Source organism: Thermobia domestica, chromosome 16 (assembly GCF_964235325.1).
Source record: "Thermobia domestica chromosome 16, izTheDome1.hap1.1, whole genome shotgun sequence".
Taxonomy (NCBI): domain Eukaryota; kingdom Metazoa; phylum Arthropoda; class Insecta; order Zygentoma; family Lepismatidae; genus Thermobia; species Thermobia domestica.
Genome location: NC_137469.1, coordinates 11,736,226 through 11,756,507, shown reverse-complemented (window position 1 = coordinate 11,756,507; position 20,282 = coordinate 11,736,226). Strand labels below are relative to the sequence as shown.

General features: G+C 33.9%; 2 protein-coding genes across 2 annotated transcripts in view; one reads left to right on the top strand and one right to left on the bottom strand.

The window, feature by feature from the left end:
* The window catches only part of LOC145672417 (uncharacterized), a 572,617-nt gene extending 568,458 nt beyond the window's left edge, over positions 1–4,159 (top strand). Inside the window, exon 11 of the mRNA XM_081741570.1 lies at positions 2,836–4,159. Coding sequence (XP_081597696.1) covers positions 2,836–2,948 — 113 coding nt within the window. The 3' untranslated portion in view covers positions 2,949–4,159. The remainder of the gene's footprint in view (positions 1–2,835) is intronic.
* Positions 4,160–14,862: 10,703 nt separating this feature from the next.
* LOC145672918 (uncharacterized) overlaps positions 14,863–20,282 on the bottom strand; it is a 35,159-nt gene continuing 29,739 nt past the window's right edge. The window contains exon 5 of the mRNA XM_081742130.1: positions 14,863–15,126. Coding sequence (XP_081598256.1) covers positions 15,031–15,126 — 96 coding nt within the window. The 3' untranslated portion in view covers positions 14,863–15,030. The remainder of the gene's footprint in view (positions 15,127–20,282) is intronic.

Genomic DNA, 20,282 nt, shown 5'->3' with positions numbered 1-20,282 from the left:
ATGAGGTTTTACCCTTACCAATATTTTCTGGTTTTTAACCCCCCAAAAATCTTTTAACCTCTGGGAAGCCCATTTGCTTGGTATCAGTCTAAACAACCAGAATATTCTAGGATTTATATTCTTTCTCATTCTGTAAAGTATCTGAAGTTTTAATGTCACTACTATTTTTTTGAGGTTTCATCATTATCAATATAGGTATTCTGCCATCATGGGCAGGTCACTTGCCGCAATTAAGAAGCTTCTATGCTCCACGGTCTTCCGCTAACCTCTTCATAATCACTTACGAATTTTCTGTTTTGATACCGTCCACCAAGTGTACTCTTCTTCGCCCTCTCCCTCTCTTTCCTGCTACCATACTTTTTAGCAGGTCCCTCATGATACATTTCCTTCTTAGCCAATGTCCTGATCATTTTCTCTTCCTCTTCTTAATAATATCTAAACTTGTTCTTTTCTCCCCCCCACCATTTCTAAGACACTCTCATTCATTTTCCGCCCGACCCAGCTAATTTTCTCCATTCTTCTCCACACCCGCATTTTGAAAGCTTCCAGTCGTTTTTTAATATCATTTTTGAGTAATGTCCCTGTTTTTTTACCCTATACAGTACGATACTTTACACAAAGCACTTTATAAGTTTTTCTCAACTGTTTATTCAAGGTTTTTGAGGTTTAACGGGGGAAAAAATTGTTAACCTCAAAAACTTTTAATGTCAGAAAATAATTTTATCGTTTAACCTAGACAAATTCTAACCTCAGCACGTATTTCCATGATGGGTAGGATATGGAATATTAACAGTAAGAAAAGTTACATATCCTTTTGTGATAGGCAACCAATATTCCTTTGCTACTGTGCAGGTTGCATAGCAGCTAGAATATATTATAGATTTTATCAAAAGAGACACTGACCAAAGCTTAAAACCCACTTTATTTTAAATTATAATTTGTAACTGTTTCGGATATCTAACATATCCTTCTTCAGACACTATCGTAAATAAATGAAAATACAGACATATATATATAAATATTGTTATGACAAAGTTTAGATTATTTAACCGTCATATATATAGTCATTATTATAATTTAAATATTTATTTAATTTACAGTTACAAATTATAATTTAAAATAAAGTGGGTTTTAAGCTTTGGTTAATGTCTCTTTTGTTAAAATAATCAATCCAAAGCAATGAATAGTCTTACTATAGATTTTAAATGGGATATGGATAGCCACTGTGAAAGTTACCCGTGAATATGTTAATAGTACATAGTATGGTTAATGAGAAATAGACCAAACTTATCAGAAACACTTAAATTTTAATTTTTGCTTAATTAAAAAACAGTGTCGAGAGATAAGACATATATAAGTTGATATAGCACATTGAGCTAAATCAAAATAACGTGCTTGAGAATGAATTCTCATGTGTAGTTTTTGAGAAAATTGAAAAAAAGAACTTTTGTGGAGCTGAAAAGTGTGTTGGTTGTTGTCAATAATAATACCTGACAGTTTTTATTTTCGCGAAAGAAATTATTTATTTATGTCAAGGATCTTATAAAATAGAGGATTTGCCCTTACAACAAAATCTTGAAGCTATACGTCACAGTTTCACCACCCCTACTCTGCCCACTCCGCCCAATAAGATCGTAATGTTTTGAGCCAACAATCATGGCAGAAACGAAAGTAGCCAATCGGACGATGGCAGATACGAGAGTAGCCAATCAGATTTGCCGATGTTCGGTTGTTTTCTGGCTTCATCGATTTAATAGGATGAAGATACATATGGGCAGATCCTCTATTTATAACATCCTTGATTTATGTCCTGTTTATGTAGCACAATACGTTTTAAACTAGCAGATTGTTATATCTGTTTTCCTAACTGTGACATACAAAGTGTGATCAAAAAGTAAAATGAATGGAGTCGGACAGTACTATCCATCGAAGTTGTATCTATTTCAACTAGTAAGTCCGTAGCCTAAGCCTTTGATGTGGTACAGTCAGTGTCGAGTTTGAACCCATTGTTACATGTTAATTGGCCTCTAGAGGGAGAAGAGTGAGTGTCTATCGTGTGCCAATATTAAGTTTTGTTCTAAGCTGCAAAACAAAGTACCAAAGAAGTTCACGAAATGTCAAAGTCAGTGTATGGCGATGAAGCGGTAGCATTGAAGACAGTTTACAAGTGGTATGAGCAATTCAAATTCAGCAAGGAACCGGTTGAAAACGAGCAACGATCAGAACGTCCTTCGATCGTCAAAAACAGATGAAAACGTGCAAAAATTGGCACAGACAATTTGCTGAAACAGGCGAATGACAATTAAAGAGAGCTTTCCGAAGAACTAAACATCTCGTGTGGGTTTGTGAAAAGCGATTAAATAGACAAATAGCTTCCTTCTTCAACACGAAAACGCACCGTGCCACATCTTCCTTTGATCCGCGAGTTTTTAGCCGAAAAAAATATCCATATCTTTCCATTTTCGCTGTGCTCTGCAAATATAGTCTCATACAACTTCTCTCTCTTTCCAAAAATTAAAACCGTGCTTAAAGGAAAATGTTTTGACACCATTCCTGACATTAAGAGGGTCAGGACAGAGCAGCTGAACGCCCTTCCAAAAGAAGCCTTCCAGAAATGCTTCCAGTCATTGTATCAACGTTGGGACAAGTGCATTACCAGCCAAGGACAGTACTTTGAAGGAGATTAAATCAAATTCAACATAAGGTTTTAATAAAATTATTCACCGTATTTTTTGATCACACTTCGTACATACTATTTATGCATGTATTGCTTGTGCTAAGTACGTATAATTTTTATTCCTCTTTTTTTTAATTTTTCGTACCTGTTTCTTGTAGGTCAGTGTGCTACAGCTGATAACATGGCCTCGCAAGTAGCCTCAGCGCCGCCGTCAGTATTGGCCTACAGCCTGGTAACGGCTATTTCTTTGGCCTTGTCCACTATCAGGTGATGAACCACAGAGTTGTTGTTACAAGAGTGAGAAACAAATGTGAGTGTGTATGTACTGTATATATATATATATAAATAAATAGGACGCAAAGAGGAACATGAGAGAAAAAGAGCTGGCTCAGAGGTGTTTGTTGGTTTGCGTCACTGACAGAGAATTATGGGAACATAAACCAATATTGAAGATGTTGTTGCTATTATCTCGATAGTGCTGAACATAATGAAGATATTTTCAAGAAAATTTAATTTGAAAAAAAAAAAAAACTTATAATGTTAGATTTCTAAAATGAAAAACTGTGGAGGCGGATAAACATTTTTTATTTGTTCTCGCCAGTGTGATGGTATTCAATATATACATATGACATTTCAGAACTTAAATGCTAATAATTGAAAAAAAAAAATATTATGTAAATTGGGTAAATTAAAAGCAGAAAATCAGATATAGAAAAGAAACAATACTTTTACAAACAAAATATAAAGAAAGTAAGAAACAATTGTTCTGTTTAAAACGTAACGTGTATATTTTTTTGCTTAAGAGGAAAAAAAAACGTAATGAGAATTGGAACAAAAATTTGGAAGAGTACTTTTTGTTTGTTTGTTTGTTTTGTTTTATTTTGTTTCTTCCTACAGTGAAATAAATGAGGAATGTTTTATTAAACTTGTTTTTTCTAATGGAGGATATGATAGAAAAGAATTAAGATGTATAGAGTGTAAATTATTAAGACTGATTGAACTTAAAAATGCACACTTAAAAAACTTATTTTAATAAATTTTTGTTCTCCGGTGTTGAATCTGCTTATGTATAAGTTTCATGCACATAATCTGACAGTTTTTGTTACTAAACTTTCTGATTAATTATGTTTAATACTAGTTTTTTTATGTAAAAGTAAAAAAGATGTGTGCAGATATGAAAGAAAGCTATTTTGCAATTCCTGTTCTGATGAAAATTTTTGTAGTATATATATGTATACATAAAACCAATAATATTAATGGAATGTTGAAGTTTACACACACAGAAAACAAAAGATCCAAAAGAAAAGAAGGACCGGTATCGTTATGCAGTGAAGTGTTGTTTTTTAATCTTTCTTGTAAACAAAATATTTTATGATAATAATAATGTATATCCAATTGTTTGTTCACAGTACATAACGTTTTTTCAAGGGACAGGACGGGAAAAGAAATTTAGATTAAAAAAAAAAAAAAAAAAAAAAACAACGTAAAGTCTCAGTGTGATAGCATTCATTATTGAAGAAGGTGATCAAAAGATTATTTCGGAAACTGGTTTGAGAAAACAAAACAAAACAAAACAGAAAAAGGAGTATTATGGTCTTATATTTAAAATAATCAGAAAAATAATAATTTAATTTTAATTTTCTTGCTCAGCCAGTATTTGTAAGTTGTTCAAAATACTAAAATTTAAGAAAAAAATATTAATTTTTTGCTCTCAGTGTAATTTTTGCCATATTTTTGTGTCACTTATATATAATATATGAATATAGTGGTATTACTTTAATGTACAGATATGGTCAAAAGTCTTGTTCCCGTGATATAACGAAAAATATATATATATGACCATATATATTGATAACCAGTGCAAGACTTGTGACCTCCATTGTACAGTGATGTGGAAAAAAAAAAACTTGATACTTCAAAAAAAATTTAATGGACTTAGTGAAGTATCTTTTTTTTCTCCACGACACTGTACAACAACTTTCACAGTGAATGGGATCTTAAAGCGACATATTATATACTTTAGTCTGCTAATTGTGTCTTTATAAATATATAAAAAAAATAAATAAATACAAACGAACAATGGGACAAGAATAAACCACTATTTTGCCACTGTGAAACAGATAAAAAAAAATACACATATACTTTCGTAGCACATTTGTTTCAGTTTTTGTATAAAAATAAAATCAAGGATCTTTATTCCAATTAAATCTTTTAAAAGAAAAAAAATAATAAGAATATATACACATAATTGCTTTAATTGTGTGTGCGTGTGTATTTAAATAAATAAATAAATAAAGCGTGCAACGGCTGAACCAAGGCCGTAAAGTTCATGCCCCATATTGGAGCATGGTATTTTTTGAGATGTAAATACTTTTATTTTGTCAGTTAACAGTTAACAGTCCTAACATGTAAAAAGAAAAAATAGTCTTCATTTTGAATTGTGTGTTTTCACTAATAGACAAAGAAAATTCTATTTCTAGAAAAAAAAATATATTCAGGTGATGTTTCTTGAAGTTTACAAACATTTTCTTTTTTTGTTCTGTTTTGTTGCTTTCATAGTCTGTAATTTTTAAGTAATATAATAAATGTAAATCAGTTGGTCTTACATTATTTCAAATACGCTTCCCTACCTCCAAATAATGCGTAGAAATCAACAAAGAAATTATCCTTTCTGATTTTTTTTTTTTTTTTTTTTTTTTTTTTTTTTTTTTTTTTTTTTTTTTTTAACCAGGATCAAGCATAACATACAGTAATGCCCGAAAATAATTTCTCTTTTTCCAACATGAAGCATAATGGCTCAAAATACGAGGAGAAGTCAGAAAGTAAAGGGACTTGCAATTTCTCGCACTAGGGTTTGGTAACACTGCTAGTATCCAGCGCTGAATTAGTGTCGTCTACAACACTTCTATGCAGCGAGTCACTCTTATTTCCGCGTTAGTCGTTGGAGTGTAGCATAATATTATGCATGGCAGCTCCATTGTCAATCTGCACCAAGAAGGAAATGAGGGCAATGGTCCGCTTTTTGTTTGCGGAAGGTGTTAAACCTGGGGAAATTATTCGTCGAATGCAAGCGCAGTATGGTGACAGCTGTTTATCGCGAAGCAAGACTGGACATCTCTCGTAAACATTTGGCCCTTTATCGTCGCGAGGGAGGTGGATTTTTACAACAACTCGTTACTGTAGATGAAACTTGGGTACATCATCACTAGAGACACGATTTTTTGGTGACACGCGAAATCGCGAAATGTATCAGTTTTGTGCGAAAACGTTGTGTACCTAAAATATATACTTTATCCCCATTTGTTAGGCCATATAACGCTTGCGATTAAACGCGAAATTCTGTCGAATTAGCGAAATTTGCAACAAGTTCCGATATTCCACGAAATTTACTCAAAAGTGACAATTTTTCAACGGAATGTGCTGAAAATTCTCATTTTTGAGAAAACAGACCACCATGAATTTTTTTAAATTATACATGCGAGCTCCAAACGGTATCTACGGGTGAAGTGGATAGTGTGGAAAGAATATTGCGCCGTATATTAAATGAGCTTTCAGAAATGGCTGGAAAGTGTTTCCAACTAATGTACACTCCTGTCCAAACTTATTGTCGCATGTCTATAAATATGTTGTTGTAGGAATATAATTTGATAACGAATTTGCCCCGTATTTCTTACATTTTTAGTATGTGTATAATCGGCAAAACATGTATGTGACACATTTCATGTCAAAAGAGTAGTAAATAAGAACAATAAAACGAAAATAAAACTTTCTTGTTCACTTAGCAACATTTTGTTTCACTCATACTAATTTTCGTATTTATAATTCTTTCCCACAATGAAATTTACGACAAATATTCATTACCCGATTATACACACAGTATCAGTATTAAAAGTATCCTACAAAAGCATTATCAAATTATGTCTTACGAAAAGACAGTTATAGATATGCGACAATCATTTTGGACATGAGGGTACATATCAGTTTTGAATGTTGATGTGGAGAGGGCTCTCTCTTCTTACAATGACATACTTACCGACAAAAGAACAAATTTATGACCAGAAATCATTGAAACAATGCTTAAGTGTTATTTGTATAAGTAAACTGTGAACACTAAAGTTTTTTTTTTTTTTTTTTTTATTAATGTTCTCTCTGTGTGTGTTTTTCCTTTAAATGATACTTTTATTTAGTGAGGATGCTTAGTGTTATTTTTTAAAAAAATCAAATATTGTTTGATATAGTCATGCATAAGCTCATATCATGTTGATTGATGAGTGGAAATTAAGGTGAAATAAGAGGTAACTAATTGTAATTGCCAAGAAAAATAGTGTTCTTACATTGAATTTTTATTCACAATTTTATCCCGCTTTACACGTATTTTTTTTATAACGAAATTGCGAATTTTTATTTACCACAAAATCGTGTCTCTAATCATTACGAATCGGAAAGTAAGGCTGCGAGTATGGTTTAAAAACGCCCCATAATCACCAGAAGTTAAGAAATTTAAATGTCAACCAAAATCAGCTAGTCATTGATGAGGTGCAAAATTGGTTACAGATGCAACTGGAAAACTTTTTTTTTTTCTTCTACGGAATCAAAAAACTTGTGAAACGTTGGGAAAAGTGCGTTGAAGTGCAGGGATATTTTGTAGAAAACTAACGCAGGTTTCAGTTTACTATCATTAGAATAAATGTACCTTTTCTCAAAAGTCCCTTTACTTTTTCACTTCCCAATTTTATATATATATATATATATATATATATATATATATATATATATATATATATATATATATATATATATATATAGTTCTAATAATCTTTTTCATATAAATTATAATAACAGCTGCTTTTAGTCAATACTCATACACGCCTATTAATACAACTTCGGTTAAATTTTCTTTAAAACTTCTGTATTTAAACAATTTGTCTTTTCAAGAAATGAAATCTTTGTTTTAAGTCCCATGGTTATGCCGGCTAGATTAAAGGAAGCGATGATGAGAAATGAATGAAACCGTGGAATGAAGAAGGTAGGACGAAACGGGAGAACCCAAAGAAAAGCCACGCACACGGTATTTATCCACCACAAAGCTCAGTTGGAGCGAGCTGGAATCGAACCAAGGACCCCATGCATCAGAGGTGAACGCTCTACCATTACGCTACCGCGGCCCCTTGTCTCTTCGTGTTGAAGTATTACCGACAGAATGTGGGTTCAAGATTATGGGATCATTTTTATAGCCCCTAGTAATAATGCTGAAAGCACAATCATCAAAGGCCATTGTTGCTTGGTGTCACACAGGCCTTCACGAGATACACTTATAAATTTGCTATACAAGTGTATAGAAATAGACCACTGAAAATTGCGAAGTTTTGAGTGGGAACATTTATGCCAATTCCGACTTTTGGATACTCCTAGTCAAGAAAGCAACACAGAGCGAAAGAGTTTAGCGTTTCTGACACAATGAGTTAATATAATATTGGTATTTTCTTAGACTATTTCGTAATATTCAATTACTTTACGGTTTCGGTAGTTTCCTGTATCACCATTAGCAAGTATACAGAAACTTCAACTCCTAATTGCTTCACACTTTGTGATGTTAACCGTAACTTTTCCTGAAAAATTTTCACCAGTAACATTCAGGAGCGTAAAATAATTGATGCCTTGTTTAATATGAGAAATAATCATAGAAGAAGCATTATATATATATTTCTGGCGGTATGCGACGGTATGACGTATTGGAACCTTTTTGATAAGAACGGAATATTTCCTCTTCTGTCTTAAAAAGGAGTTGACGAGAAACTTGGAAAATACCAAATAGGAAATATATAGTTTTATTGAAAATCATAGTTTTTATTGTTTTTCATTTCCTTTTTTTCTTCCTAGAGAAAGAATTGCGAATCTTCGTTCCTTTTTGAAGTCAGTTAATTGTATTCAGGGACTAGAAGCATTGAAAATTCATTTCATCTTGAATCAAACTCTCCCGATTGCACTTATTTTTGTTGATAATTTAATGAAATGAAATGAAATCCTTAAGTTTTACGTCCCACGTTTATGTCGGCTAGGCCAAAGGAGACGGTGGAATGAAGAAAAAGGGAGGAAATGGGAGAACCCCGAGAAAACCCACACACACGATGTTTGTCCATCACAAAGTTCTGTTGACAATTTAAGCTTGATATTAACATGAAATTACGAACACTGGTTCTACAACTTCTAATCGACTAAACTGAAAGCCCGTACAAAAATTCTGTTGGGACTCCAACTCTGTATTTTCTCCGCAGAAGAGCCTTTGCTCACTTCCTCTTTAAATATGTCCAATTAATTGTTTTTATTCATTATTAGGAAGAGGATGAAGTGAAAATGTTCCCTAGATTTTTCTTCGCAAAGTTTATCCATTAATTTAGTAGATGTTTGTAGAACATTTTGGTAGCATGACTAAGTACTCTGAAGAACATTATGTGAACAATGTAGTGTTTGCTTGTTGTTATTGAAATTCAGTATTTGTGGAACTCTTGATGCCTTTTGAAAACAAACAATAGCACCTTACTTTCACCTGTTTACAGAAAAAAACAAATCACTAAGAAATATTGATTATCATTGCGTTTATTATATTACAAAATTAAGATGTAAGAATCAGACATTTTTAAAGCTTCTATTATTATTATTATTATTATTATTATTATTATTATTATTATTATTATTATTATTATTATTATTATTATTATATTACCCTAAAAGGTATGCAACTTCTTAATCACTATGAACCTGAAGTCCAGCTACCGGCACCTTTATTTTTAGAAAAGAAACGGTTTTAGATATTTTCATTATGTGAAGGTTAATGACTTCATATACAGTATTCACAAATAGTGTGTCCTTAACAAGGAATCAAGATATTACGTCTCCCAGAATTACACTTTAACGTTCAGGTATGAAAAATGGTAACCATAACCATAACTTTGAAGGAAAATAACTATCCATCAGTGTGATGAGCTATTAAAAAAAAAAAAAATGAAAGTAATTAAAAGCTTACGCCACATCATATGCACATGCATAATGTTTTTTAAAAGAGGGCTCAAGATGATGAATCCCTGAATAATACTGGATCTGTTTTTATGGAAGAGAATAGATAAGTTATATATTTCGACACATGATTACTTTATGAAATCTCTTCTTGATAAACAGCTTATTATAAATTATTCATTTCAACTTTGTAAAATTCAAGATTACTAATAAACCTCCAGCTGACCAAAGCAGTATATATATTTTAAGATTATATATTTGTGTTACAGTTTCGGCTATGTAACATAGCCTTCCTCAGACACATTATCAATATATATATACACAGCGTGTCTATAACGATATTGTATATCTGACACCTGTGAATTACTTCCATTTCTAATTGTAGCTATTTTGGGCAACTGTGTCTAAAAGTGCACAATTTGTTGTGAAGAAGAAGAAAAATGTAGAATATACAAGGATCTTATAAAATAGAGGATCTGCCCTTACAACAAAATTTTGAAGCCATACGTCACAATTTCACCACCCCTACTCTGCCCACTCCGCCCAATAGGATCGCAATGTTTTGAGCCAACAATCATGGCGGAAACGAAAGTAGCCAATCAGACGATGGCGGAAACGAGAGTAGCCAATCAGATGTGCCGATGCTCAGTTGTTTTTTGGCTTCATCGATTTAATAGGATGAAGATACAAATGGGCAGATCCTCTATTTATAATATCCTTGAGAATATAGGTTGATATAGATAAAATAATCATGTAATGAGAGTTGCTGTAACAAGATATAGTTATTTGTTTCGCGTTGCTATAACAACAGAAAAAATATTCATGGAATTTTGAGAATAAAAGTTAATTGTGATATGCATTTGATGTGCCTAATTTCTCTTGTAATCATGAGTAAAAGTTAAGGTAGTGGATCGTGTTGACTTAATCGAACTGTGGGCAATAATCGTAACAGAAAGGTAAAAGAATTTTAACGGTAAGTTAAAAATATAATCTAAAACGTTACATTATTTAGATACAAATATATAATCTTGAAATCTATATATACTGCTTTGGTCAGTTGGAGGTTTATTAGCAAGCTTATTATAATGTAGAAAATAACTATTCGAAGATTGGAATGTAACCATACCGTTCGTGAAAGTTATCTTTAAAATTGGAGAAACCAATGCACATGAATTCGATATCCATGAATGGGCAAACTGAAATCGACAATCGATTACTTTCAATTTTGCCAGGGTCTCTGACAATTGGTAACAATATAGAAAAAAAAAAAAAAATCGAACTTCGGAACAGGTAAGAATAAAATTTGTAGTGAATTATACGGAAATAAAAAGTAATTGCCAAAATCAAACACATTTGTTTTCTTTATCAACCCTGTTTAAAGTAAAGTTTAGAGTTACGTTATGTGAGTATATGATCTTTGATTTATATTAGATAATAAGTTATTCACTTCCAAATATTAGATATCATAATACTTATGGAGAAGGAGTGCTTAGAAAAATACTTCACATTAAAAACACACTAACTAAATTTTTAAAAACCACAAGATGAAGATGTACTTAATGTTGAATGCTTTAAACGATATGTGTGCATATTTGAGTTTTAACCCTTTACGTGGCAAGCCTTGATAGCATTACCATTAAAATATTTAGTTTGCTTTTATGGTTGAACCATGTCTTCCCGATTATAATTTCGTAATTTTTAAAGTATTTTTGTACTTTGGTTACAAAATACAGGATGTTTATTTCAAAGCAGCATTGCCATAATATAGGTCTTACGTGTAGCTACTGAGCAGCATTGCCCTATTATGGTCAAATATCATAAGAATACTCTCAGAAATTAGCAACAGTTTCGTTGAAATATTTTTCTACAGAGCAAGAAACCACAATAAATAAATAAATAAATAAATAAAATAAAATAAAGAACTTTCTAGAGATAAAGCTTCTACAATACTAAATTTGACTGTTCCCTGTTGACGAAGATTAGAAGTATTTAAAGAAGCGCAAATCATGAATATGAATATTGCATGAAAGTAATAATGCCAACTAAGTGATCACTGAAGTTATAATTCGTGCTGATAACGCAATAGAATGCGATGTTGCTAGAGAGCAACAGTGCCAAATAAAGGATTAAACACTGGAGTGGCAAATACCTTATTATTTATAAATGTATTCAGAAACGAATTTTGTACGTTATTAGCTTCGATAGTTCAAACGATAGGAGGGCCTAGTTTTCAAGTACTAGCTTTCCTCTATCTGAATCATTTTTGGTGACATTTTCAAAATTTACTCTAAATCAACAAAATAAAGTTCTTTAGAGTGAAATTCATGCCCCTTGAGTGATGAATAAACAAACGAAAAGATCAAATCCACCAAGCAATTCCCTGGAAGAATATCTGAAAAGAGCAGTCTTTGTGCCGTGCTTAAATTATTTAATTTGCGGTCTTAAACCAACGTTTTATGACAAGGAAGTGTTATGTTCTCTACAAATATTTTTTGTCAAGACATGTTGAAGAAGGAAAACTAAAAGACCACGCAAAAAATGCAGAACTATTGGCAGTGGCGGATTAACGCACAGGCGAAGTAGGCACGTGCCTAGGAGCGCCCCTAAAAAAATATATTTAATAGAAAATTAGTTATCGAGAACATCGCTCTTTATTTTCAAAAACAAGTTGCTGGGCTTAATTTTAGAAAGAAGCCCTAATCTAATATTGCACTTACACTTTGTTCTTTAAAGAGGTAGGGATGCCTTACGTCAGAGTGCCTATGGGCACCAGAAACTTTAATCCGCCCCTGACTATTCAGGGTGTCTACTAAAATTGCAAAATGAAATTTCGTGACCTTTTCCTTCCCAAATCATAAGATTTAGTAATATTCTCAAGAGCGAATTGGGCCAAAGTTTCATGCATGCGATAGAAGTGTGGTTTGTTTGCTATTTGGTAGTATCTAAAGCCAACCAGAGACATTTTTGGTGGTGAATTTTGTCGTTTTATAAAACAAAATTTTCCAGTTTATACTTATATTTGCTCAGATTAAAAAAAGAAAAAAAAATGTGACCCAAAAGTTAAATTTCTTGACTTTCATGACCGTGTTCTGATTTCGTGACTTTTTCATGACTTCCGTGACCGATAGACACCCTGCTATGGGACTTATTTTGTTTCAGAATCCGTTCTCAAGGCTGGGTATAGTATATAAAATATGGCATCACGAACCAAATAAACCTGTCGAAATGATGGATGTGCTCGATATCTGTAATCGAGCCTTCTTTCCAACAATTGGCAAGCTACTCAATACTTTAGCTTGCTCCCCTGTTTCAACTATGTCGGTGGAGATATCGTTTACTTCAATGAAAAGAATAAAATTCTACGTCAAAAACAGAATGTATAGGGAGCGACTTACAAGACTTGCACTCCTACCAATCCATTCCTACCTGTCACGTAATGTTGAGAAGATGATTGATGTTATGACCGCTAGCGGACGAAGAAAATTACTTCTGTGAACAGACAGACAGACTCAGACTGGGGGGTTATAGGGCCCCGGTAGAAGCCTCACTTGGAGGTCCCCATCTTCCCTTCCCATGTAGCATGAAAAGCCTCACAAAGTATACTAAGTTTCATCATCTTATTATTTTTTTTTTTATTCTGCTTATTGTAGTAACACTATTTCAAATGGGGTTTGATAAAATGCTAACTGAAACATTACCTATATAACCTGAAATTAGAGTTAATACTCACAGATCGAGTATTTTGAATAGTTATAACACAAAGATGAAGTGGTTCCTTCACAAATATTGTTTCAGTGGACGCACACAAAAGCCTTCAATTATATGTTGAAACGTTTTAAGATTTATCTTGTTTCCTAATGTCTATGTGTACCAAATTTTATTTATAGTCTATATGTCTCTAGAAAACAGTATTAAAGTATATAAGACATATTACTGAATCATATTATGGCGCTGCTGGTAGACTCAAGGTTAAAAGAAACACAAGAAGCTAAACAATCTAAGTTAATAGCACAACAAGCTCTCCAGTTCTACGGAAGATTCACAGAGCTTTCCTAACCTTTTCAACATCGATAATACTAGAGACATCATATTTCATGCTGATTAACATTGAGCGTACACGTGACATGGTTCTATTAGACAAACGAGTGACTACTGATGAAGTGGCACATCGTTCTTGAAATTAAGTCATGGTTCCTGATGTGGTTATGCGATGATCAAATTTTTGTAGCATAACAATAAAAGAAAAGAGGACGGAGGTCAATATTAACAATGTAATTAGAATTATGTCAAAATTGCGGATAATTTTTGACTTATCCTCGTATCAAAGAACACATATAACTATCTTATCAGTTGTACGCAAGAATAGAAAAGAATACTTACTAAAACTTATACAAACTTAAAATCCAAAAATGAAATCTTTAAGTTTTACGTCCCACGGTTATGCCGGTTAGGCTAAAGGAGACGGTGATTATGAGAGATGAGTGAAATGGTGGAATGAAGAAAGTGGGAGGAAACGGGAGAACCCCGAGAAAACCCACGAGCACGGTGTTTGTCCACCACAAAGTTCACTTGGCGGGGGCTGGGATCGAACCCGGGACCCCAAGCACCAGAGGTGAACGCTCTACCACTGAGCCACCGCGCCCCCCAAAACTTAAAATCCAGCTCCTTCGTATAAGTTTTATTATTTCGTTCTATCCTTGTCTACAACTTGTAATATAATTATATTGATTTTACTCTCACCCTCAACTTTATTGTGCTGAAGATGAGCACTCACTGAGTTTTGTTCGAAATATACTGCTTATAGTATTATGTACTAAGAGTGGCGTATTTAGAGGTGTGGCTATCAGGCTCAAGCCCCCCCCCCCGCCCCGGAAATAAAGTTGTTATATGCACAACTTCATTAAAATTTGTCGGTACCCAAAAGGAAAAATACAAGTGCTTACTCACGTGTTATGCATACCCCCCCCGAAACTAAATCCTAAATACGCCACTGTGTACTGATCATTGAAATCTGAAGACGTTGCGGTTTTTTACTCATTTTGATCATTAATTTTGCTATGTTGAACTCTCATAAAATGAAATGAAAGTCTTCTATATACCATAAGTTTCAAATTAATAAACAAATCTTATTAATTGTGAAATAAAAATTACAGAACTAAGGAACAAATTAATTCTTTATTTATTTTATCAAAAGCGTGTAACATTTGTTCCAAAATAAATCGTTTCTTGTACAAAAAAAATCACACATATCAAAATGACTTAAAATTTTCTTTGGTATGAAAGCTTGTACATTATTACAAGATATCAATTTTACGTTTCACTTTTTTTTCTTTCTTTCTTCACCATCTTTGATAAAATCGTTTTATTGCACACATTACGTATTCTCCAATCCTGTGGTAGGTGTATCCAAGTCTGTCGAGCGATATTGCCATTTCCTAAAATTATATTTAAAAAAAATATTTTACAAAATTTAGTAAATAAAAGTACGTTATGTAGACATAAATCTGGAAATGCTTAGTGTTTGAGCTTATTATTCACCGACATCGAATTTCGCTGTTTTAAAGAAATTTAGTAAATTACTATTATTATTATTATTATTATTATTATTATTATTATTATTATTATTATTATTATTATTATTATTATTATTATTATTATTATTAATAATAATAATAATAATAATAATAATAATAATAATAATAATAATAATAATAATAATAATACATGTATTCCTGTAGATCCTCTTACTAATATACTGGATACATTTTTTATGCCTCCAACTAATTGTCAGAAAATTATATCCTTGGTAGAACAAATCTATCTATATAATATAGATAGTTATGTAATACAGGGCCGTGCCGTAGGGGAGGGCGAGCGGGGCGACGCCTCCGGGCGCCGAAGTCAGGGAGACAAAAAATTCGGGAGAAAAAAGGAAAAAAATAGGAAAAATTGCTTGGAATATATGTATGGGGGCACCGTCGTATAGTCTCGCCCCGGGCGCTGATTTTCCACGGCACGGCCCTGATGTAATACAGATAGATATATAAATGAAAGTCTAATATAAGTTTGTGACTTAACTCTTGAACCACATGATCTATTTCGATCAAACTTTCAACATAGATGAGGTTCGGGCCTGGGATGTTTTTTATCATTTCACTTTTAAGGTGCAACTTGGAGGAGGGGTTATATTAGTGCCGAATACGCACTTTTCGGGGTCACTAAAATGAACAGTGACACTTCCGATGCCGTTTAAATCCAAATTCAGCCCCGCAACTTTGGGGAGGGGTATATATATACTCCTCCTCTAAGTTGCACCTTAAAAGTGAAATGATAAAAACAATCCCGGGCCCGAACCTCATCTATGTTGAAAACTTGATCGAGATAGATAGATATATCAGGTGTTCTAAAAATGGCTCCCACGGACCACAGAGCACTATTCTACAGGCCAAAATAAAGCGAAAATTTTATGATGATGATTTGCCCTCCGGGGCCTCAAAATTTCACAATGTGGCAACGTCGCAGATTAACTTGGGACCATTAACATCACTCTACAAATACATCAGGAAGTTAAATCGATTGCTATACTAATAAGTGATGCTAGTATCAATCTACATCGACTTTAGCTGCCATCTAGAAAGAATCGATGCAACTATTTGATAGATTAGTAGATCTACTCTATGGTTCTTTATTTGCGACGTTGTCACATAGTGCAATTCGTGTCTCCAGACATGGACCCGAAAAGTATATATATTGCTTTATTGTGACTTGTAGCATAGTGCTCTTTGGTCCGTGGGCGCCATTTTTAGAACACCCGATATATATAAATGATCGAAAAATGACCCATATCAGAGAGCGCTTCACTAATAGTAAAAAGTAACTGACTAACGAAGCATTTATCGATTTTTCTTATTTTAAGCCAGCGAAGCGAGTAACTGACCCTAGTTACATATAAAAAGTCGTAAGATCTTGATGAAATATCTTAATATATTTTCAAGGAACTCATTCTTCTCATTACAGGATATCGCCTGTAAGCATACTACACGACCTAAGCAAGGCATTTGATTGTGTGTACAATAATATACTTCTAGAAAAGTTGAACAAGCATGGCATAAGAGGCGTAGCCAACTTGTAGTTCAAATGATATTTGGATAGCAACATGGCAGACTAGAACACGTACCATTTTTACCGACATTGAGTTACCTATGCCAAAGTACGTGCAATATGCTAAAGTTTGTCCTGGCAACGTAGATTAGTTAGGCAATGAATAATACGAAAGGTGGTACATGTAATATAGTTTGCCATATTCATTTACCTGTTTTCTCACGTGCCGTAGTAGAGTCTGGTCTACTTTGGTGTTGAAAATGCTATCTGGTCTAGTCTGTCTTATTGTTATCCATTTGTCACGAAGACAACAGGTTGTTAAAATAAAATACTCAACTCCCCCTCTCATCACATATCCAAAAAATTATGTCTAGGTCACAATCTAACGAAAAGCGTGTCCCTCAACGATCAGTGCTAGGCCCTACTGTTTCTTCTGTATATAAATTATCTTCCCTCTGGCATTACAAAAGGGACATTAAACTTTATGAAGATAATACTAAGAATATAGTGTCAGAGACATGAAAAGAAGACCTTCAAAGAAAATGCGCAATTACAAAACTGTCTCTATGAAAATAAATTAATGCTGAACTCTGATAAAACTAAATGTCTGTTTTTAGTTCTGGTAGTCAGGTTATACGTATACATCACTCTCTTTGCAGCACAATATATAATGCAAGTTGTGAATATGTGCAATCAACAGCAAAATTTTTAGGTACAACTATTGACAACAAAATCAAATGGCATGAACATATAAAAGTTCTCTGTACTAAACTAGCATCAGTAAAATACACAATTAGATTTCTAGTACCTATATTAGATAATCAATCTATACTATCAACATACTACTGTCGTTCTTATCCAAATACTAAAATGGCATAATGTTCTTCAGAACCTACTGAATCAACTCTCTTGGGAAACTGAATCAATTCAAAAAAACTGTAGCTCAATGTCTCTTAACGTTTTTTTCTTTTACTCTCTATGGAAATGAATACCGAATCCGGAAGTAGTGAATTTCAAACAGTTCCGGTTTCGGTAGTGTTGTGGGTTGTGATGGTATATTCCCTTGACACCCTGAATCGATTACAGAAAACCGCTTGTAGCTATATATGACCACTTTCGTTCTATGGCAATACATGTTGGAACCGGAAATCGTTAATTTAAACCACTTCCGGTTTAAATAAAGGGCTAATGGAGAAAGCGGAACCTATTCTTACGAAGCACACTAAATTCATAGAAACCTAATCTCGACGTATCTTAGTTTTTGCTCTATGGAAATTAGTCTTGAAACCGGAAGTTGTAGTAAATTTCAACCACTTCTGAGTTTGGTACAGTATTGCGGATTGCAACGATGTGCTCTCTAGAGACGCTAAATCGACTGCAGAAAACCTCTTGACGCTATCTATTACCATTTTTGTTCTATGGCGATACACGTTGAAATCGTAAACGACTAATTTGAGCCACTTCCGGTTTGGGTAGAGAGTTAACGGAGATGGAACCTATTCGTGGGACGCTGAATCGATTGCAAGAAACCGCATCTCGATATATCTGACCGTTCTTGCTCTGATACCTGTCGCCAGATGGCCAACCGGACAACTATAAGACTTCCGAGAATTATGCATAGCATAGTTCGGAAGTCTAGAGAACCGAGAAATCAACCTCCAACTAAAACCATGAATAAAAGAAAAGGTCACATTAGAAGGAAGAATTAAATTCTATGGACAATAGAAAGAAGTACTATCTTAAATAAAAGAAAACTTTTTAAAGTATGAACCGACTTCGAAAAAGGCAAAAATAATAAAAACGCTAACAAGGAGACCATAACAATAAAAATAAAGCGGTTGGAAGCAGTAAATAGTTTATTACTATTAGCTATAAAGAATTTATTAAATTGCACCAAGCCGAAAAATTTTATTGCCTAATATGAAATTATTTCGATAGCAATTTTATGAATCATTAATGCGACTAAATATTCGAAGTCTACTAAAAACAAACCTATAGGGAGTCACGATGGCCATTGGTAGAGGCTTCCATCTGGTATCAAGAGTCGGACATTTGATCTGACGCCATTGGTAAAGGCTTACATTTGGTATCAAGAGTCGGACATCTGATCTGACGCAATTGGTAAAGGCTTACATCTGGTATTAAGAGTCGGACATTTGATCTGACGCCATTGGTAAAGGCTTATATCTGGTATCAAGAGTCTTATATTTGATCTGAGACCATTGGTAAAGACTTACATCTTGTATCAAGAGTCGGACATTTGATCTGACGCCATTGGTAAAGGCTTACATCTGGTATCAAGAGTCTGACATTTGATCTGACGCCATTGGTAAAGGCTTACATCTGGTATCAAGAGTCTGACATTTGATCTGACGCCATTGGTAAAGGCTTACATCTGGTATCAAGAGTCTGATATTTGATCTGAGACCATTGGTAAAGACTTACATCTGGTATCAAGAGTCTGACATTTGATCTGACGCCATTGGTAAAGGCTTACATCTGGTATCAAGAGTCTGATATTTGATCTGAGACCATTGGTAAAGACTTACATCTGGTATCAAGAGTCGGACATTTGATCTGACGCCATTGGTAAAGGCTTACATCTGGTATCAAGAGTCTGATATTTGATCTGACGTCATTGGCAAAGGCTTACATCTGGTATCAAGAGTCGGACATCTGATCTGACGCCATTGGCAAAGGCTTACATCTGGTATCAAGAGTCTGACATTTGATCTGATGCCATTGGTAAAGGCTTACATCTGGCATCAAGAGTCTGATATTTGATCTGAGACCATTGGTAAAGACTTACATCTCGTATCAAGAGTCGGACATTTGATCTGACGCCATTGGTAAAGGCTTACATCTGGTATCAAGAGTCTGATATTTGATCTGAGACCATTGGTAAAGACTTACATCTGGTATCAAGAGTCTGACATTTGATCTGACGCCATTGGTAAAGGCTTACATCTGGTATCAAGAGTCTGATATTTGATCTGAGACCATTGGTAAAGACTTACATCTCGTATCAAGAGTCGGACATTTGATCTGACGCCATTGGTAAAGGCTTACATCTGGTATCAAGAGTCTGATATTTGATCTGAGACCATTGGTAAAGACTTACATCTGGTATCAAGAGTCTGACATTTGATCTGACGCCATTGGTAAAGGCTTACATCTGGTATCAAGAGTCTGATATTTGATCTGAGACCATTGGTAAAGACTTACATCTGGTATCAAGAGTCGGACATTTGATCTGACGCCATTGGTAAAGGCTTACATCTGGTATCAAGAGTCTGATATTTGATCTGACGTCATTGGCAAAGGCTTACATCTGGTATCAAGAGTCGGACATCTGATCTGACGCCATTGGCAAAGGCTTACATCTGGTATCAAGAGTCTGACATTTGATCTGATGCCATTGGTAAAGGATTACATCTGGTATCAAGAGTCTGATATTTGATCTGAGACCATTGGTAAAGACTTACATCTC